General features: G+C 52.5%; 1 protein-coding gene across 1 annotated transcript in view; it reads right to left on the bottom strand.

Moving 5' to 3' along the window:
* The window catches only part of Bco1 (beta-carotene oxygenase 1), a 32602-nt gene that overhangs the window by 6237 nt on the left and 8598 nt on the right, over nt 1-17767 (bottom strand). The window contains exons 4-7 of the mRNA XM_005409358.2: nt 15626-15773; nt 13594-13741; nt 10156-10379; nt 6883-7140 (exon numbers count right to left, since the gene is read on the bottom strand). Of these exons, the coding sequence (XP_005409415.1) occupies nt 6883-7140; nt 10156-10379; nt 13594-13741; nt 15626-15773 (778 nt within the window). The remainder of the gene's footprint in view (nt 1-6882; nt 7141-10155; nt 10380-13593; nt 13742-15625; nt 15774-17767) is intronic.

The following is a 17767-nucleotide window of genomic DNA, read 5'->3' as shown; positions in this document are numbered from 1 at the left end:
AAAAAAAAAAAAAAAAAAAAAAAAAAAAAAAAGCCAGTGGGAGAAATATACCATCTATTAACAATATCATAGGGCTGTGACGACTTTCATTTATTTTTCTACACTTCCAGTATTTTCTCCTGTGAAAAATGTGTCACCGCTGATATGCAAACAAACCTGATAAAAATACTGAAGGAAAAAACAACTTTCAAGGATACCTCTTGGTCCTAAGGTGCAATTCGACTTTGTTCTGCACAGTACCTGACTCTCTTCATTATGATCCAGGACAAGAATCTTCATTATGATCCAGGACAAGTATTTATTGAGTACCTATTAGTCTACATTTCCCCACATATTCACCATGGGACAGACTTGAGCAAGTTAATTGGCCTTGCTGTCACTGAGGTCCCTTGTGTACATGATGAGGACTAGAACAGCATATGCACCTTGGAATTACTGTGAAGGGTAAATGAGATCATCCTCACAAATGGTTTGCAAGAGTCTCTGGCTAACGGGGAGTGCTGGATATTGGTAGCTGATTTTGCTGAGGATGGTATCTTTGTTCTTATACAGTTGTTGTCTCCCCTTATCCTCAGGGGATACATTCAGTGGATTCCCGAACTGCAGACGATATGGAACCCTATATATACATATATGTACTTGATATGGCCACAGACCATCTGATAATTAGAACAGCTCCTGGATGACTAATGGGCAGGTAGTACATACAGTTTGGATACACTGAATGCACCCTGGGAAGGACAAAGCAGGATGGCTTGAAATTTGATCCTGCTACTCAGAATAGCGTGCAGTGTAAAAGTTATACGTTGTCTGTGTCGGTGTTTTCGGTGTTTCTCATTTAATATTTTTGGACCACAATTGATCATAGGTAACTGAACTGCGGAAAGCAAAAAATTGTAGCTGAGGAGGTGCTGCTGTGTGTTTATTCTTATTACCATTATGATGATAATTCCTCTTATTACGCTGCTGCTGCTACTGGCAGGCACGCCCGAAAGCACCAAGGAACAAGTCCATAGATCTTTGTTGTGGCTGACTTCTCATTTAAACTTCTCTTCGTACCAAATTTTCCAAAATGGCTTTTACGATTAAAAGCAACCTCCTTGAATGATAGCAGATATTTTTCTGACTGAGAAGAAAGGGAAGTTTATTGCTTCTTGGTGGTAGAACTGCAGGGGTCCTTAGAGATTTGTGTAGTTTAATCCTTCAGTTTATGGAAGAGCAAACAAGCTCAGAGAAGAAAAGCAACTGGCCCAAAGTCACCTGAGAGAAACAGAGCCTAAGTCTTGGCCTTTGTACTAGGAGTCCTCTGCCCCTAAGAGCATTGTGGCGAGAAGGCAGAGCAAGTGCAAAGGCCCTGTGGCTGGGCCAGTCCCACGCTGTGGGTCTCTGCTTAAACATTCCCTCCCCTGCAACTCAATCTGAATGTGCAGTGTCTCCAAGGCATTTGTCCCAAACTGTAATTATCTCTTTCTGTCATGCTTGTCTTCCTCGTGCAGGCAGGGACTGGATTTTGTTCCGTGCGTGGTACAGTCAGTGCCCCCAGGAAGTAACTGTGGGACTTTATAAATGAATAACTCAGTGGGCGTTTCCTTCTATCTTTCCACTGCCGAGGGGCAAGCTGCCCGCTTTGTGGGCCAACTGTAAGAACTACATGAGTTGAGGTGGGTGAACCATGGAGCCGGGCGCCCCACACATCCTTGGTGTCTGATAAACAGAAACACGTGTGCAGCTCGCCAGCCGGGCACGTGACAGCGACAGGCCCCTGGGCATGTCTCAGCCTCGACTCTCGGGGAGTCGCTCTTAGAACTCCAGCCTGAAACTGGTCAGACTGGTTGAGGGATAAACTGAATTTTTCCACACACAGCAGTAGCTGAACATGACTTGGCTGCTTTCGGCCCAGCTTTGGAAGGAAATCGCTTCCAGCCACAGCTCAAGAAAACCCCGCAGGCTTGCTCGAAGACCCCGCCTTGATCCCTGGGGATCTCTCGGGGAGCAGCAGTCTCAGTAACCTCTCCAGCCCCACATCACGGCTTCAGGGTGAAACCTGACTTTACAGCTCCCTATGTGACCTTGAGCCGACCCTTGACGGCGCCTGCTCCCCCACCTGTGAAATGGGGGTGTACAGGACAGCGAGGTTGTTGCGACCTGACCCGAGGGTTAGCGTCAGGATTAAGTTAAATTACACTTGTGAAAAGCCTTGGCTCAGGGCCAGACACACTGTGTTAGGAACTTGGAGACAGACAGCCACGTGTTCAACTCCCGAAGAGTTACTTTCTCTCTCATCTGCAGACACGGGGGTAGAAATAGCTCAGCAGGTAGTGCTGTGACTTAGCAAAGCACTGAGCAACTCCTACAACGTGCAGGACCCGGGCAGGAGAGCAAGAGAGGCCACTGGCCTGATGTACAAATACGTCGTGCAGATGGAGAAGATGCCTTCTCTCTTCTACCTGGACACATCGATCTTCCTAATGCTGCAGCACCACTGGCCACGTGTTAATTAATCAACTAATTTACTTTTTCAGTGGAACTGGGCATTGGACCCAAGGACTGAGCTGCATCTTTTCCTCTTGTCAGTTTTTTCATTTCTTGAGTCGGGGTCTCACTAAGTTACCTAGGCTGGCCTCCAACTTGCAATCCTCCTGGCCTTGGCTTCCCAGAGTGCTGGGATTAGGGACCTGCAGTCACCACGCTGTGTTTACAATTAATTAATTTAAGTAACATTAAAATGTCAGCTCCTCAGCTGCCCCGGCCACATCTCCAGGGTGAGCAGGAAGAATGTCCCAGCTCGCAGCAGGTTGGTCTGGATGGAGGGAGGAGGCTGGTCGGGAAGTCTAGGACCCGGGGAGCTCAGAGGTGGACGCGGGGGCACCGTGAGCCACCCTCTGGGTCCTGCTCCCTCCTTTCGCATCCCAGGCCACGTCCCTAACTGATGGACCTGCCTCTAGCACACCAGGCCCACTGCACCCCGAAGGCACAGCCGGCTGTTGGGGGACAGAGGCAGGCGCGGAGCAGGCCTGGAACCCCAAGCATCCAGGGCGTGGGGGTGGGCAGGGCCTGGTCCCTGTGACCATCTCACCCCGTAGAGGAGGAGACGGAGCAGGCATTTCACCCGGGCCCGGCGCACGGCACACTGTACGGACGGCGGCTCCTCTTGCTACATCAGGCCTCCAGTTTTGCATTTGCAGTTGCCCAAGCCCACATCTCTTGAGCTAGGAGCCGAAGCCACTGCTTCTAGGTGCACCGCGCCCCTCCCGTGACGGCCTGGCGGGCTCTCTGGTGGGGCTGACGGTGCACAGAGCACGCCTGCGAGAGCCCTGCGTCTGCACGTGCCACGTGCTCGCCTATGCATCTCCCGCTGTGGAGCCTGGCCCGAGACTCCGCTGCCCCCCACTCCCAGGCCGGGGTGTCCGGAGGCCCCTCCCCGCCTTCCTCTGACCTGAGCCAGCCGCTCACATGAGAGGGGCCTGGAAAGTGCTGCTCACGTGAGGCACACACCAAGGGCTAGAGGACACCCTGTGCGCTCATAGGGATCTTGCTTCGCAGTTCACCCACTCACCCAGTCTTCCTTCCTTCCTTCCTTCACTCATTCTTTCGTTCCCAATATCTAAGAGCTTCACGAGTATCCTCCGAGCCAGGCTGACCCACTCCCCGCCCCCCTGGAGCCTGTGCATCGGCAGGTGGAGGGGACCGTGCAGATTTGCCTACGTGGAATTTGTGTCCAAACTGCAGGGCGCCCCCGAAGGGGAGCAAGGATGCCGGATCTCACAGAGAAAGAACTTGGAAGGCCCTGGCTGGCGTTAGAATCGCGTGGGGGCTGAACCCCCCCTTCTTTTTTTTTTTTTTGCATTGTTGTTTTTCTGAAACAGGGTCTTGCTATATAGTCCAGGAGGCCCTCAAACTTGAGGCGATCCTCCTGCCTCAGCCTCCTGAGTGCTGGGATTACAGGCGTGCGCCACCACATCCAGCTCCCCCTGGTGGTTCTGCAGTCACTAGACTGGCCAGGAGCTTGTGGTTTGGCCAAGCTCAGCTGTGATTCCAGTGTGTAGCAGAAGTGATGATGGGATGGGTGAGCGTGGTGGGCAGTGGGGAGAGCTATGCATAAAGCTCCCGAGCAGGAGGACCTCTGCACCTTCCAGGTCACCTTAGACCAAGCGGGGCCTTGCCCCTGCAGGTGACCTCTGTCTGAGGCCTGCCTGCATGACTTGCACGTTTCCCTATGCAGGCCACCCAGGGGCTTAAAGTAAAGAAGATATTTTATTTTATTTTATTTTATTTTGGTCCTTTTGAGACAGGGTCTCGCTATGCAGTTCAGGCTGGCCTTGAGCTCACTTTGTAGCCCAGGCTGGTCTCAAACTTACAACGATCCTCCTGCCTCAGCCTCCCAAGTGCTGGGATTACAGGCATGCGCCACCATGCCTGGCCAAGAAGACATTTTAAAGGGACAATAAATAGCAATTAAACAGCATGGTCAGAGCTGCCCATCCCAGGGTTTGCTCTTCTTTGCTAATTTCAAAGCAGCAGATGGCTGCACGGTGGCTTTTGAAAATATCCATGCTCGCCTTCTAAGCCTGGTGCCGAGGAGGTGAGGCACTTCCCGGTGGGATAAAAGGTTATAAAATCTCCAGTGTGTGGGCAGCAGGAGGGCGGGCTCTCCTCTCCACCTGTCCTCTCTGGGATGAGGTCAGCCTGGGATCCGCCCATGATTTGTGACACCCCGTCCTTCCAGGACTAGGAGATAGCCTTCCCCCGCCCCCACTGCTCTGCAGCAGTTCCCAGGGCAGGGGCGCAGGCCCAGGGCCTCGGGATGTTTGGATGGGTGTGGCCTTGCGTTTGATGGCCCTGATCATGTTACTGGGCCAAGCACAGAGTCTTAGCAAGGTGCCACGTACATTTAATGCCAAATACTTTTTAAATCTTTTTGTCTTTTATAAACGGAGTGCTAGGAGTGGAAGCCATGTCTCGCCCATGCTAAGCAAGCATTCTACCACTGAACTGCCTACCGCCCCCTAAAACTCTTCCTAAGAGACCAGGCCTCGGCCACAGCAGCCCTGGGCGGACCTCTTTTGGTTTTCTCTTTGCAGTGAGCTTTCCTTGCTTTCTGTGTTTCCTGCTATGTGTCCTTGGACACGAGTCAAGAGTGAGTTGAGTGAAACACACCAAAACAGTTTCATACACGTTAAACCAAGGCAATATGGGACACGGTAAGAACCACAGCTGAGGTACACACTGGAGGAAGTGCTGCAGAGACAGGAGAGGGCCCTGTGCTGGAATAGACAAACTGGGGTTCAAATCCTGGCTCCCCGCCCCTCAGGCAGGAAACCAGCTCAACTCCTGCACTTCCCAGCCAGACGGGCAGAATAGGAAAGCACCCTGCTTACCGGAGATCAGTCCCGAAACTGCAGTGCCCTGGAAGGACTCAGACGCACCGGGGCTCTGTCCAGGCGCCTGGTCTTGGGGAGCAGAGCAGAATTCTGACCCCTAGCAGGCGCGTGAGTTTGGAGAGGGAAGCGCAGGTTCTGGTCCTGGCCAGCCGTGTGACCTCGGGCACCTGCCTTCACCTCTGGGGCCTCTGACTTGCATCCGAGAAGGGAGGCTCACGGGGACCTCCCCCCCACAGGCTGCCTTGCTCAAGTGATGTCAAGACGGTAGAATGCTTGGCGAAGCACCTGGCCCACAGTGTGCGGTTAGTAAATGTGACCCATCAAAATGTAATTGAACTGAATGGGCTTCGTTTAAGTTAATTAAGTCATGAAGTCAGTGAGTTCTGGAGCCAGAAGCCTATCTCTGGCCTCCCTGTACCCAGAGCCAGGACAGCAGCGTCACCTAATTAAGGATGAGTCCCAGCCCGGGGCTCAGGGGTAGCGGGGGGAACAGAACTGCCGGACATCAGGGAACTGGGTTAGCAGATGGTGACAAATCCCCGCCAGAGACTATTAGGGGAGAGTTTAAATGACACCGGCAAGGAATATCTAATGCCAGGAGAGATGCTTTGGTGTATAATAGGTAAAGAAAGGCAGGAGGCAAAACTTAGAAAAACTGCCGAGCACAAGAAGCCGCTCACAGAGACTGTCGCAATGCAGGGCCCCGCTGACACCACCAAGGCAGGCCCTCAGGAGGGGCAGGAGTTAGCGGTGCCCTGGGGCCGGGGGAGGGCAGCCGAAGGGCCTGGGGTTCTTCTTGGAGTGATGAAAATGGTCTAATACTGATTGTGCTAATGGGCGCAAAACTCAGGGATGGTAGCAAAAGCCACCGAATGAAAGACTTGGAATGGGAGAATTGCACGGTATGTGAATTGTGTCTTTGTAAAGCTGCTAGAATTTACATGATTAAAGTTCAGAGACAGACACAGAGGAGGGCAATGCAAGCATCTCCACAATGACTGTTGTAAGTTTATGGGGATTTTTTTTTTTTCCTTTTTTTTTCAGACAAGGTCTCACTGTGTAGTGTAGGCTGGCCTTGAACTTGCTTTAGCCCAGGCTGGCCTTGAAGTCACAGTGATCCTCCTGCCACAGCCTCCCAGGTACTGGGGTTACAGGTGTGCACCACCACGCCTGGTGATGATTTTCCTTTTAATTTACCTGTACTTAAAAAAAATTTTTTTTTGAGACAAGGTCTCCTTATGTAGTTCAGGCTGGCTTTGAACTCACTATGTATCTCAGGCTGGCTTCCAACTAGCAAGGATTCTCCTGCCTCAGCCTCCTGAGTGCTGGGATTGCATGCACCACCATGGGTGACTCAGTGTACCTATAATTTCTGAAGTCCGACACAAAAATAGACCATGTTTGGAAAAATAATGAAAGATATTTTTTGTCTTCCTTTAAGACCAGTTCATTTTGGATTTCAGGGCCAAGCACTGAACTAGCCGCTCTTAGAGGCCCCTACCTTGTCCACGTGGAGCGGCACGGCAAACCTCCTGAGGGCTGGCACCGACGTGAGCCTGGAGTTCTCCTCGAAGTCCTGGTTCAGGTTGGCCAGGTAGAAGAGGTCGTACAGGCTGCTGTCCTCATAGGCGATGACGTCGAACACAACGCAGCCGTCTTCCTCGTAGGCGTTGACGTGATGAAAGACCACCATGGCATCCGTGTAGAACTTGGTGGGCACCGGCTTCCGGGTCCTCTGGTCGATGATATGAATGTGAGTCTGAAAAAAGAGGCCCAGTGGGTGGTCAGCTCTCCCGCCGTCCTATGTGGTAGCGCCTGGGGACACTAGCTTGTGATCATGTGGTATCTCTGTCTCCTCAAAACGGCAGGACAGGCAAAGTGCTTGGTTTGTTGCTGTGATCTTATCTTTGAAGTGCATGGAGAGAGCCGGCTGTGGTAGCACACATCTGTAATCCCAGCACTCAGGAGGCTGAGGCAGGATGATCCCTGTGAGTCTGAGGCCAGCCTGGACTACACAGCGAGTTCAAGGCCAGCCTGAACTACATGCTGAGACCCTGTCTCAAAAACCAAAGCATACAGACAAAACAGAGAAGGACACCTGGGGGGAACTTTTGCTGCCAGGACCTTGGGGGGCTCAAGAGGGCCCTCTTCCCCTTGTCCCACTGATTGTGACTTAGGTGGGCAGTGACATGCCACCTTCTGCCAGTGACCAAGGTGGGGAGAGCCTGCCACATGCCAGACTCCACTGAAGATCAGAGCCCCTAAAGCCCCTGCCCTCTGGGCCCCCTCCCCACCCCCACTGTACGGTGGAGCTGGCCTCCTGCTCTTGTCACAGGACACCCCTGTCCTGGGCAGCAGCCGTGGGTGACCCCGGCTGTAGCCAGGTGGCATGTCAGCTCATGAGGTCTCCAGCTGTGTGCCTCCAGGTGTCACCGGGCAGCGTCACTCTGGGTGGCAGTGAGCCGTATCTGCACTCTGGTTGCCCATCCTAGGGGCCTGCGCCTGCTCCTGGTAGCTCACGCCCAGCCGCCTCCTCGAGGGAGGGAGGGAGCCTGCTCCTCCGGTCCAGTGGCCTCTGCTTCCTAAAACCAAGCTGTGGTGTTGGGAGGTCCCAGAGGAGGGGCCTTGAGAGCGTGGCTGGTGCAGGCAGGGAGGCGGCAGTGATGGGGTTTTTCTTCCCGTAATCCCTATTCCTGGGCCAGCCACCGGGGCTTGGACAGAGTTCTCTTCCAGATGTGCTCTGGAGCCTTCTTGGGGACTGTCATCCTGCCCCGTCCACTCTTTCTGGTCTCCCTTGGGGACTCTCTGAGGGTCTCTCGAGGGGCACAGAGGAGAGGCCTGGGGGGCCCGCAAGCTTCTGCCAGAGGGAGCCCCCAAGGTCATCCAGGGCGATGACGCAGGACACAGTCCACGCCAGCTGGCTTCTCGTCCCGCTCCGTCTTGCTACACACACTCAGAAAGGGCCTGCTGCACAAGGGGGCGCGGAGACAGTGATGCCAAGCCTGGGCCCCTGCCAATGCCTGCTTCCTTCACATAGGCGCTCCTGGGGGGAAGCCCACCATAAACATCGCATCTACAACACGTTGGGGAGCTGGGGGCTCCTGAGAAAAGAAAAGCAGGGTGCGGTGTGTGTGTGTGGGGGGGTCCTGTTTTACACAGGCACAGTGAAGAAGGCCAGGGAAGCCGAGATCAAAGGAGAAAGGAAACCAACCTATTCCAGAGGGCAGACAGTACAAAGGCCCTGAGGCAGGGACACGTCCGGCTGGTTCACTCCAGGAGGATGTGTGGGATAAGCAGGGTAAGGGTGGTCAGGATGAGGGTGAGTGTGGTAGTGAGTGCAGCTTTAGCAGGTAGTGAGTGCGGCCTTCAGATCTTACTCAAAGGAAGATGGGAAGGTTCTGAGCACGGACGGACCTTAACAAACACCTTCATTCCCTGAGAGGGGACAGAACAGCCTTCATGAAGGTGGCCAGCGTCTTCTGGTGCTCAGGAAGGGCTTGGACAGTTGCCCTGGGGCAGCGGCACCTTCCTCCAGGGTGGGACAGGGAAGTGGCCAGGGGACTTTATATGCGCTTTCTGTACTTGGGTACTATTGGAACGGGTACCACTGAGAATTTCTTGCTGTTTTCCAAAAATAAGGTAACAGCAGCAAATAAACAACGAGTCCATATATGCTGTGGTCAGAATGTATAACAAATGTTTAAATTTTCACAATTTATCACAGTAAGACAAATTGCCATTAATCCCCCTCAGAATACTCCCCGTCACCCCTCCCTTTGTGTGTACGTATCCCACCATCCATGTCACTTTCTGAAGCAGTTCTGGAAGTTCTCTTTTGTGAGTGTCTTTATAAGCTGTGACCAAGAATACGGAGAATGCCATTGCTGAGGGCCATCCAATGGGAAGCCGGCTTCGTCAAAACATGACGGGGTGGCCTCACCTTCCTCATTCACCGGATCTGGGTCTGTGTGACTTCTGCATCTTCCTCACGGTCAAAATGACCAAGAAAGATAAGTGTTGTGAATGGATTCAGACACTGAGGCAGCCATGACAGCACCACTAAAGACACTCACAGAAGAGAACTTGCAGAACTGCTTCGGAGAGGCAAGAATGATGGGATAAGTGTGCTTGAATTGAGGGGAGTATTTGGGAGGTTAGTGGTAATGTGTCTTTTTGTAATACAATTTTTAAAATTTTGAAGCAAAGTAATTTTCAATTGTACCTTGTATACCTGTATACATTCCTACATACACGCACATATATACATATATACACATACACACGTACACTTTAAACACTTGGGGGTGCCTGAATCAAAAGACCTGTTCCTACTGAACCGTCCTATGGAACTGTCTATCACTGTGTCCTCCTCCGGCACCCAGTGCCTCCCATGTCACGCTGCTGTGGCAGAGATGTCAGTGGGTGGTGTAGGCTGTGAGGGACCCAGGTATCCCTCAGGATGAAGACTTGTTCCCTTTGCTGCTGGGCCTGTGGGGACTGTTTAGAGGACTTGGCTGCCCAAGGTCACACCCTGTTCCCAGTACAGTCTGTATCCAATGACTTAGTGAAGTGCGGATCTAAAGGCCAGGCCCTTGCCTTAACTTGGGAGCTCTTCAAAGGACAACCAGAGCTTCAGAACTCTCTGGCAGGTTGGCAGCTGCCTCCGGAGAGACTGTGCCACCTCGCACTCTTTCCTCCCGTGCAGCTTCCTTCCCTAAGCGACTCTCCCTCTCCAGCTGCTCCTGTGGCGGGTCGGCATCCCAGGCAGCCTCACCTTATCCTCCCCGTGGAAAGCCAGGCAAGACGCCCAGCTCACTCCCCGCATGTACGCGGTCGCCATCTTGAGAATGTCCAACCTGAACGGCTGCTCCAGAAACACCACGTAGTTCTCGGTGACCCCGAAGCTGTGATAGTAGCTGGGGGAGAGGAGCGAGCGGGCGGGGATGGAGCAGAACACCTCCGCGTGCTTCAGGGGGCTCTTCCCCTTGCTCTTGGCCTCTGGGGGAAGGACAGACTCAGAGTCACACAGGAACTGGAGGCCCCAAGGCCACTGTCATCGCCTTGAGACCCACTGTGTTGCTAAGAAGGGCCTTTGAGAAGGAGCAAGCAGGCCAGACACGGGGCCCAGAGCTTCCTGCTCAGGTTGCCCGCGGTTAGCCGAGTTCCCCAGTGCGGAAACCACCGCCGTAGGCCAGGGGTCCCCATTAGCAGCCCGGGGTGAAATGGGGCCCTCCTGTCTCTGCAGATACACTCTTGTCTGGAACAAGGCCTCCTCTCGTTCCTTTGTGTATCCGCTATGGCTGCTTTTTGCTCTTGTCTGCAGCGGGTGAGGCTTTGAGATAGCCGTATGGTCCTCAAAGCCGTAAATACTCACCATCTGGCCCTTTTAGAGAAAATGTGCGCCAGCCCCTGCTCCAGACCAGCGCTTTGCAAATTTTACTGTGTGGAGGAGTCACTGGGATCAAGACAAATAGGTTTTTTTAATTTTTATTTTTTTCCTTTGGTACCGGGAATCAAACTCAGGACCTTGTGCTTGCCAGGCCGGTGCTTGTGCCCCTGAGCTATATCCCCAGCCCTATGGGATCATGATAAAATGTGGAGTTGAGCTCAGTGTGGGGGAGTGAGGCCCACACGTCTGAGTCTCTGCGGCGCTCCACGGGGATGGGTGGGCTTCCCAGGCTTCCGCCCTGGTACTTCTCTGGGAACTACCAATCAGCATGCAGCTCACAGGTTTCCCACGAAAATTCTTGGCACTGCCTGTTACAAAACATCAAGGAAGGGACTATCTACTGCGACAAGGGGCTCCCACATTTGCTGTACAATTGAAAAATACAGTGAATGTGACTTTTTTTAAAAAAATTTGTTACAGTAAATGACACATAAGGGCCAGGATTGTAGCTCAACAGTACAGTGACTGCCTGGCAAGCACGAGGTTGTGAGTTCGATTCCTGGTACCAAAAATGAAAAAAGAAAGACACTTTGCCATTAATCTCCCTCAAAATACACCCCCCACACACACACATGTACTTCAGACACACTTATCCCATCAAACTCCCAATATGCTGAAGCACTTCTGGAAGTCCTCTCTCATGAGTGTCTCAGTAGCACTGTCATGGCTGCCTTAATGTCCTGAATCCACTCAAAACATTTACCTTTCATGGCCACTCTGACTTTTGAGGAAGAGCCAGAGGTCAGGCGGTGCCAATCCAGTGATCAGAGCAGAGGACAGCCTGCCATGTTTTCGCGAGCCTGCCCTTCTTTTGGATGACTCTTGGCAGCAGTGTTTGCCGTATTTTTGGTACACTTTGTTAAGAAGCTCACGAAAGAGCACTTCCAGAGCTGCTTCAGAAAGGAATGCCGGGAGAAGCGCGTTCCAACTGGGAGGGGGATTTTGAGGGAGATTCCTGGCAAAGTATCTTTTACTAGAGTAAATTTTAAAATTTAAATTTTCACCATGTATTTTGAGCACCCCTTGGATTCTGGGGCAATCAAGCTAGGCTGCAGGATGCCCCTTTTACAGATGGAAATTGAGACTTGGTGGAAGGTCTCTCGCCATGGTCGAAGTCCAGGGTTAAACCAAGAAGATGCCGACCCTCAGTCTCGGGTGGGTTCCTGCTGTTACTAAGCGGCGTAATTCTCAGAGAGTACAGGTGAAGAGGATGACGCACCGCACTGGGGGGGTGTAAAGGCCTGGCCCCTGTGCCCTGACAGTACTCTAAGCACCCCAGGTGGTGCCTGGCACCGGGACGATCCCCGCATGGATGACTTTCCCATTCCTCTGCAAGGATGAGTCAGCCCTGGCCAAAGGCCTCCCTGCCCAGGCCTGCGGCAGGTTCTTAATGAGTTCCCTGCAAGCGTCCCCACCTCTGTGCCACCTGTGCCCGGTGTAGGCAGCCGGCGGGTGGGAGGGATGTTGCGTGGTTGTGGGCTGGTTCTTTCTTCACACATCAGGTGGAGCACACTGCGGAGGGAGGTGAACAGCACCCTGGCCTGGGAGGCACGGACGGGCAATGAAGCCCGGGAGCCCCAGCTCCGAGCAGGACTTAGAGAGCGGCTGCTTGTGCGACCTTAGAAGACCCTTAAGCCGTGTGACCGCCAGCATGTCACCTGATCCCCTGAGCCTCAGCCCTCTTCTGTAATAGGAGGTGACAAACACAGATGCCTAGAAGAGCCCCCATCTGATGTTCTAGGATTCTGGGCTCGATGTTATCTGCATGATTGGCCTAATTCATGGTAGTTTCATTTAATAAGAACACTTCTGTCAGGTTTCTTCTGACCTCGGGGACTGTGGCTCCCAGCACAGCCTGGAAATCTGCTCAGAAGTTTCTACAGGACCACGGGGTGCAGCAACCAACAGGATCACCGACGGAAACTGGTTTTTCTAAGCCAGAAGGTCAAGCGAGGCACCTCTGAGTGCTGTGCTGCTGCCCTCGGAGGCCCGGTCTCCTGGGTGTGGTTCCCAGCAGGGTCCTGGACAAACATGGGCCGGGAGCCTCTCCCTCATCCCCCTCAGGAACACGCAATCACTCAGCCTGGGCTTAGCTCCAGAATCCAGCCCTATGTGGAGAAGATCCAGAAGGCCTGAAGAACAGGGTGGGGATCTGGAGCAGAGCCCAGCAGGGCTGAACCCCATAAACAACCCCAGGAGCCTGGCTGCAGGGCTCAGGGGAGAGTGGGTAGCAGAGTGCTGGCATGCAAATGTTTGCAGAAGACTTGAAAAATGGATGGACAGTAGAAAAATTAATGAAATAATGAACTGGAGCCTAGAAAAAAGGTTAGAAATGGACATGTGGATGAATAGGTAGATGGATGGGTGGCAGACAGATGGATGGTAGATGGGTGAGTGGATGGATGGATAGGTGGGTGGATGGATGGATGGATGGATGGATGGGTAAGTGGATGGGTGAATGGATGGTGGGTGAGTAGGTGGATGGGTAGATATATGGGTGGATGGATAGGTGGGTAAATAATAAATTACTGATGTGGATCTTAAAGTAAAGGAGGTTAAAATAATGAAGAGCCCCTCTTCATCCAAAAAGAATCCCAGAAACTTCTCTTTCTCCTAAAGAAAAAGCTGAGTCTCTGGCCATCTGAATGAGTGATCTATTGATGGAGGAAAGTATAATGAATGCTGTGTCATCAGCACAAACAGAACTCTTCAGCAAGAGCCGCTTTGGGTGTCTGCTTCCCTGGACTCTCAAGGATGACGTACCTGGCACTGCGGCGGGGATTTTAAATATCACGTATCTTGTCCTCCCCTTGTCCACAATGGATGTGCCCATGTTGAGAACATTTCCAGCCCCATCATAATGAGGATGTGCTGTTGCCAGATTTATCGCCACATACTTCCGGTAATCCACCTGCAAAATATGGCAGTCACCTGGCTTTATAAAGAGGAGAGGCGAAGTCCCACGAAGACCCAACTGATCGGAAGTCTAGAGAGAGGATGAGTACTCCTGCACATCTCCTGATTGGAAAATAAGAGTTTGCATTTAGAGAGGACGTTCGCTCTCACCTGCTTCAGCCTTGTGTCTGGAGGGGCTCCTGAGGCACTGGGTCTCAGGAGAGGGAGTAAGCTGTGGTTTTTGGTGGCTTTGACTCCCATTCTGCAGCCTCGCCCTGCTGGGGTCCTCACCACTGAAGACTCCCAGCACTGACATGGACAGAGAGCTCACAGCCTTCCAGCTAACCCTGGCCGCTGCTTGGGTGAGTTATTTCAAGCTGCCCCTTTTGCACTCCACAGAGGCACAGCGTTCCAGGCCTGTCCCGAAGTGCTGCTCCGGGAATAGAGGACCAAACCATTTAGTCAAAGTGAATCTCCACTCACAAGCTGAGTAACCGGGTGAGCAGAGGCCAGCTGTCCACTCTTTGCCCACCCCTGAGACAGCACAACTTCCAGCCAGGAGTCAGGTCTGGCTCTGTGCCCTCCGGTGCCTCTTCCTCTCCTGTGGAAAGCACACACCACTTGGACCCATGCCGTCTAGCTGAGAGGGAGCTGGACAAAATTTCTCAGCTAAGGAAAACAGATCTTTCACAGATCATTAAAATGCCTTGTGAAGGGCTGGGGCTCCGGGCAGCCGGTTGGAGGAAATTGAAGCCAAATCTACTGATTTCCACAAAAGAGTTGGCTTGATTCTGCCCAGGGAAGGCACCTGCTAGGACACATATTTTGCCCTTGCTCTCTGCCTCAGGTCTCCCTCTGCTGATGGAGGTGGGTAGGGCTGCTAGGATCCAACCCTCCTGAGCTCCCTCTGTACTAAGCACTGTACACACAGTTATGAGTTGAACTGTACCTTCTGAAAAGACATGGTGAAGCCCTAACCCCAGGCACTTGTGAGTGTGAACGTACTTGGCAGCAGGGTGTTTGTGGATGTAAGGAGAGATGAGGTCACAGCGCACTGCGGTGGCCCCAATCCAGTGACTTGTATGTTTATGAAAGGCGGGAAATTTGAATGCAAGGACTCACAAGGAGAACACCACGTGCTAACGGAGGCAGATGCTGGAGCGATGCGTTACCAGATGGGGAACAGTAAGGGTTGCTGGTCACCACTAGGAGCTTAAAGACACAGGAGAGAGTCTCCCCAGGTCCTCCAAAAAAGTCTGGCCCTGAAAACACCTGGATTTTAGACTTCCGGTTTCTAAAGAAAATAAATTTCTCTTTTTCCAACACCAGAAGTTGAAACCAAGAGCCTTTGCACTGAGCTACTCTCAGTCCTGTTTTATTTTTTATTTTGAGACAATCTTGGGAATTTGCTCAGCCTGGGGTCAAACTTGAGATCCTCCTGCCTCTGCCTCCCAGAGTGCTGAGATTACGGATGTGCACCACCACACCTGACTTGAGAGAACAACCATGTTAGGCCACCTAGTGTGTAGCAGTCACGCATCCCTTAGCGATGGGGACACTGGGAGATACCACTGTGGCATGAGCCTCCTGGAACACACTTGCACAGACTGAGACAGCGCTTGTGTCCCTGGGCAGTACCTGAGCGACCGTGGGTGATGGGTTTCGGTGTTGAGGGACAACGGTTACATGGCACATGGCTGCACGTGGTCTCAACAGCCACAGGAAACCAGGACAGCCGCAGGACACCAGGACAGCCGCAGGATGGGAATGATGCAGCCCCTGCCCAGAGCTTAGCATTGAGGACCCTGTGCTATTGGGGTAGCCCAGGGTGATAGCACTGGGGACAGCCCTCCCCGGAGCCCCTCAGCATCAGGAATGGATGCTGACCATGGCGCGATACCTTCTCCAGGGTCTCCAGTGTCCGAGGGTCGATCCTCCTCACGTAATTGGTCTCTGTGGTCGCATAGAAGTCTTCCCCGCACCTCATGATGTTGATCAGGCAGTTGTCTGTGAAGTCGGGGATGGTGTGGGACAGGTAGGAGAATGCTCTGCAGAGGACAGAAAACCAGCAGAGGTAGTGGCTGTGACTGCCTCGCCAGAAAGTGCTGCCCGAGACGGCTTTAGCTTACCTGGTGCTTAAAACCCCTGATCCCACTGTGGGAGGAAAAGTACCGGGTCTCAATGAGTCACTTGAAGAATCCCAAGGACTCAGATATCAGGTTCCCCAAAGATCCCACCTTGTGGTGTCAGCCAAGGAGTGAGTCGTGGGGACAACATGGCCGCCAGCTGACCACCGCCACTCTGGGGTACAGAAATCATGTACATACCCATAATGCCCGCCACCCCCCCCCCACACACAGCCTAGCAAAACAGCCAGTCCCTGCTTTGGCAGGAGTGTGAGTCTACACTGGTTATCTCAAGCTTGTCTAGGAAATTAGCTTAAAAAAAAAAAGCTAAGTGTGGTGGCACAGGCCTGTAATCCCAGCACTCTGGGAGGCTGAGGCAGGAGGGCCACAAGTTTGAGCCCGGCCTGGGAAACATAGCAACTTAACAAGACCCTGTTTCAAAATAAAAAATAAAAAGTGGGCTGAGGATGTAGTTCAGTGCAGACGCACTGGGTTCAATCCCCAGAACTAAAAACAACCAGAAACCAAGCTAATGTGAAGAACTCTCAGGGTTCATTTGATCAGAAAGTAAAGTCACAGCAAGAAGAAAAACCCAATGGGTTTACTGGAGCAACTGGCAAATACCCCTGGACCAGGTACTGAGCAGTGCTCCCTCTCTTGACAAAGGGTGGAACTGCAAGGATGCTCCACCCTTGGGGTCTAAAACTCATGCCCTCTCTTTTACTCTCCTTGGCTCTGCCCCATCTGCCAGATGAGTGCAGGGCTTGCCTGGTGCCAGGAAGAGATGATGTCAGCTGGGGTAATGCTTTCACAGCCCCTCTAGCTGAAGGACCTCAGAAAGAAGAGGCTGACCACAGGCCTGCTCCCCTGGACAAGAGCAACTGTGGAGCATGTAACACACACACACATGCATGTCGTAACTGGGTGACTGCAAATGCACTTGGTGAAAAGTCTCCTACCCTTGTCCTCTCACCAGTTTCCCATTACCCCTAAGCACCCTTTCAGATTTCTTCATGCCTATACAAGCAAAAATGAATGTAGACTTTCTCCCACTTTTTAACATAAAACGTAGCATATTGCGTGCACTTTCTAAATCTTGCTGTCTTTCTCTTTCTCACTGAACAATATATCTTGGAAATATTTCCAGACAGCACAGAAAGCATTGTTATTCCTTCTTATGCCAGCATGGCCTTTTCTTGCATAGTTTTAATGGCTATTTGACTCTTTTGTTGTTGAACATTTAGGTGGTTTTGCGTTTCGTGTGATACCTAAGGATGTAGCCTTGAACAACCTGTGCATTTTCATTCCAGACACAAGTGTGTATATCTCCAGACAGGAGGAAATGTGCATTTGTAATCCTGACAGATAATTCCAAACTACTGTTCCACCCACTGCGTGGTGGAGTATCTAATAATTGGTTGAATGCTCTTTGCCTCTCTCAGGTCAAGAATTACTCAGAGTTTCTAGTCAAAGGCCAGCCCATGGAGTTCTGCCCACCCTAAAGAGAACTGTCAAAGGAACAAATGCCGGTTGTTTTGGCCACCAAGGATATAAAAAAATAAAGCATGAAACTCAATCAGGTTCAAAATGGCCAGTTACGGCTGGCTCACTTCCTGCCTTGTAGGCCCCCGGAGGGAGGGCCCCCGGCGCACAGGGAGCCATGGGCTGGGAGCACCGGTCTTCTGACTGGCGGCTCGCTCTCTGCCTCCTAGGCCCCCGGAGGGAGGGCCCCTGGTGCACGGGGAGCCACAGGCGGGGAGTGCCTGTCTTCCGGCTGGCTCACTTCCTGCCTCGTAGGCCCCTGGAGAGAGGGCCCCTGGCACACGGGGAGCCATGCAGCCGAGAGCGCTGTTGCACGCCAGCCTTCAGGCCGGCCGCCGCTGCTCAGTTGAGAACTATCATGACACAGAGAAACA

This window comes from Chinchilla lanigera, unplaced genomic scaffold (assembly GCF_000276665.1).
Source record: "Chinchilla lanigera isolate Chin_1 unplaced genomic scaffold, ChiLan1.0 scaffold00121, whole genome shotgun sequence".
Taxonomy (NCBI): Eukaryota; Metazoa; Chordata; class Mammalia; order Rodentia; family Chinchillidae; genus Chinchilla; species Chinchilla lanigera.
Note: the sequence above shows the minus strand (reverse complement) of the source record. Positions and strands in the feature narration are given on the sequence as shown.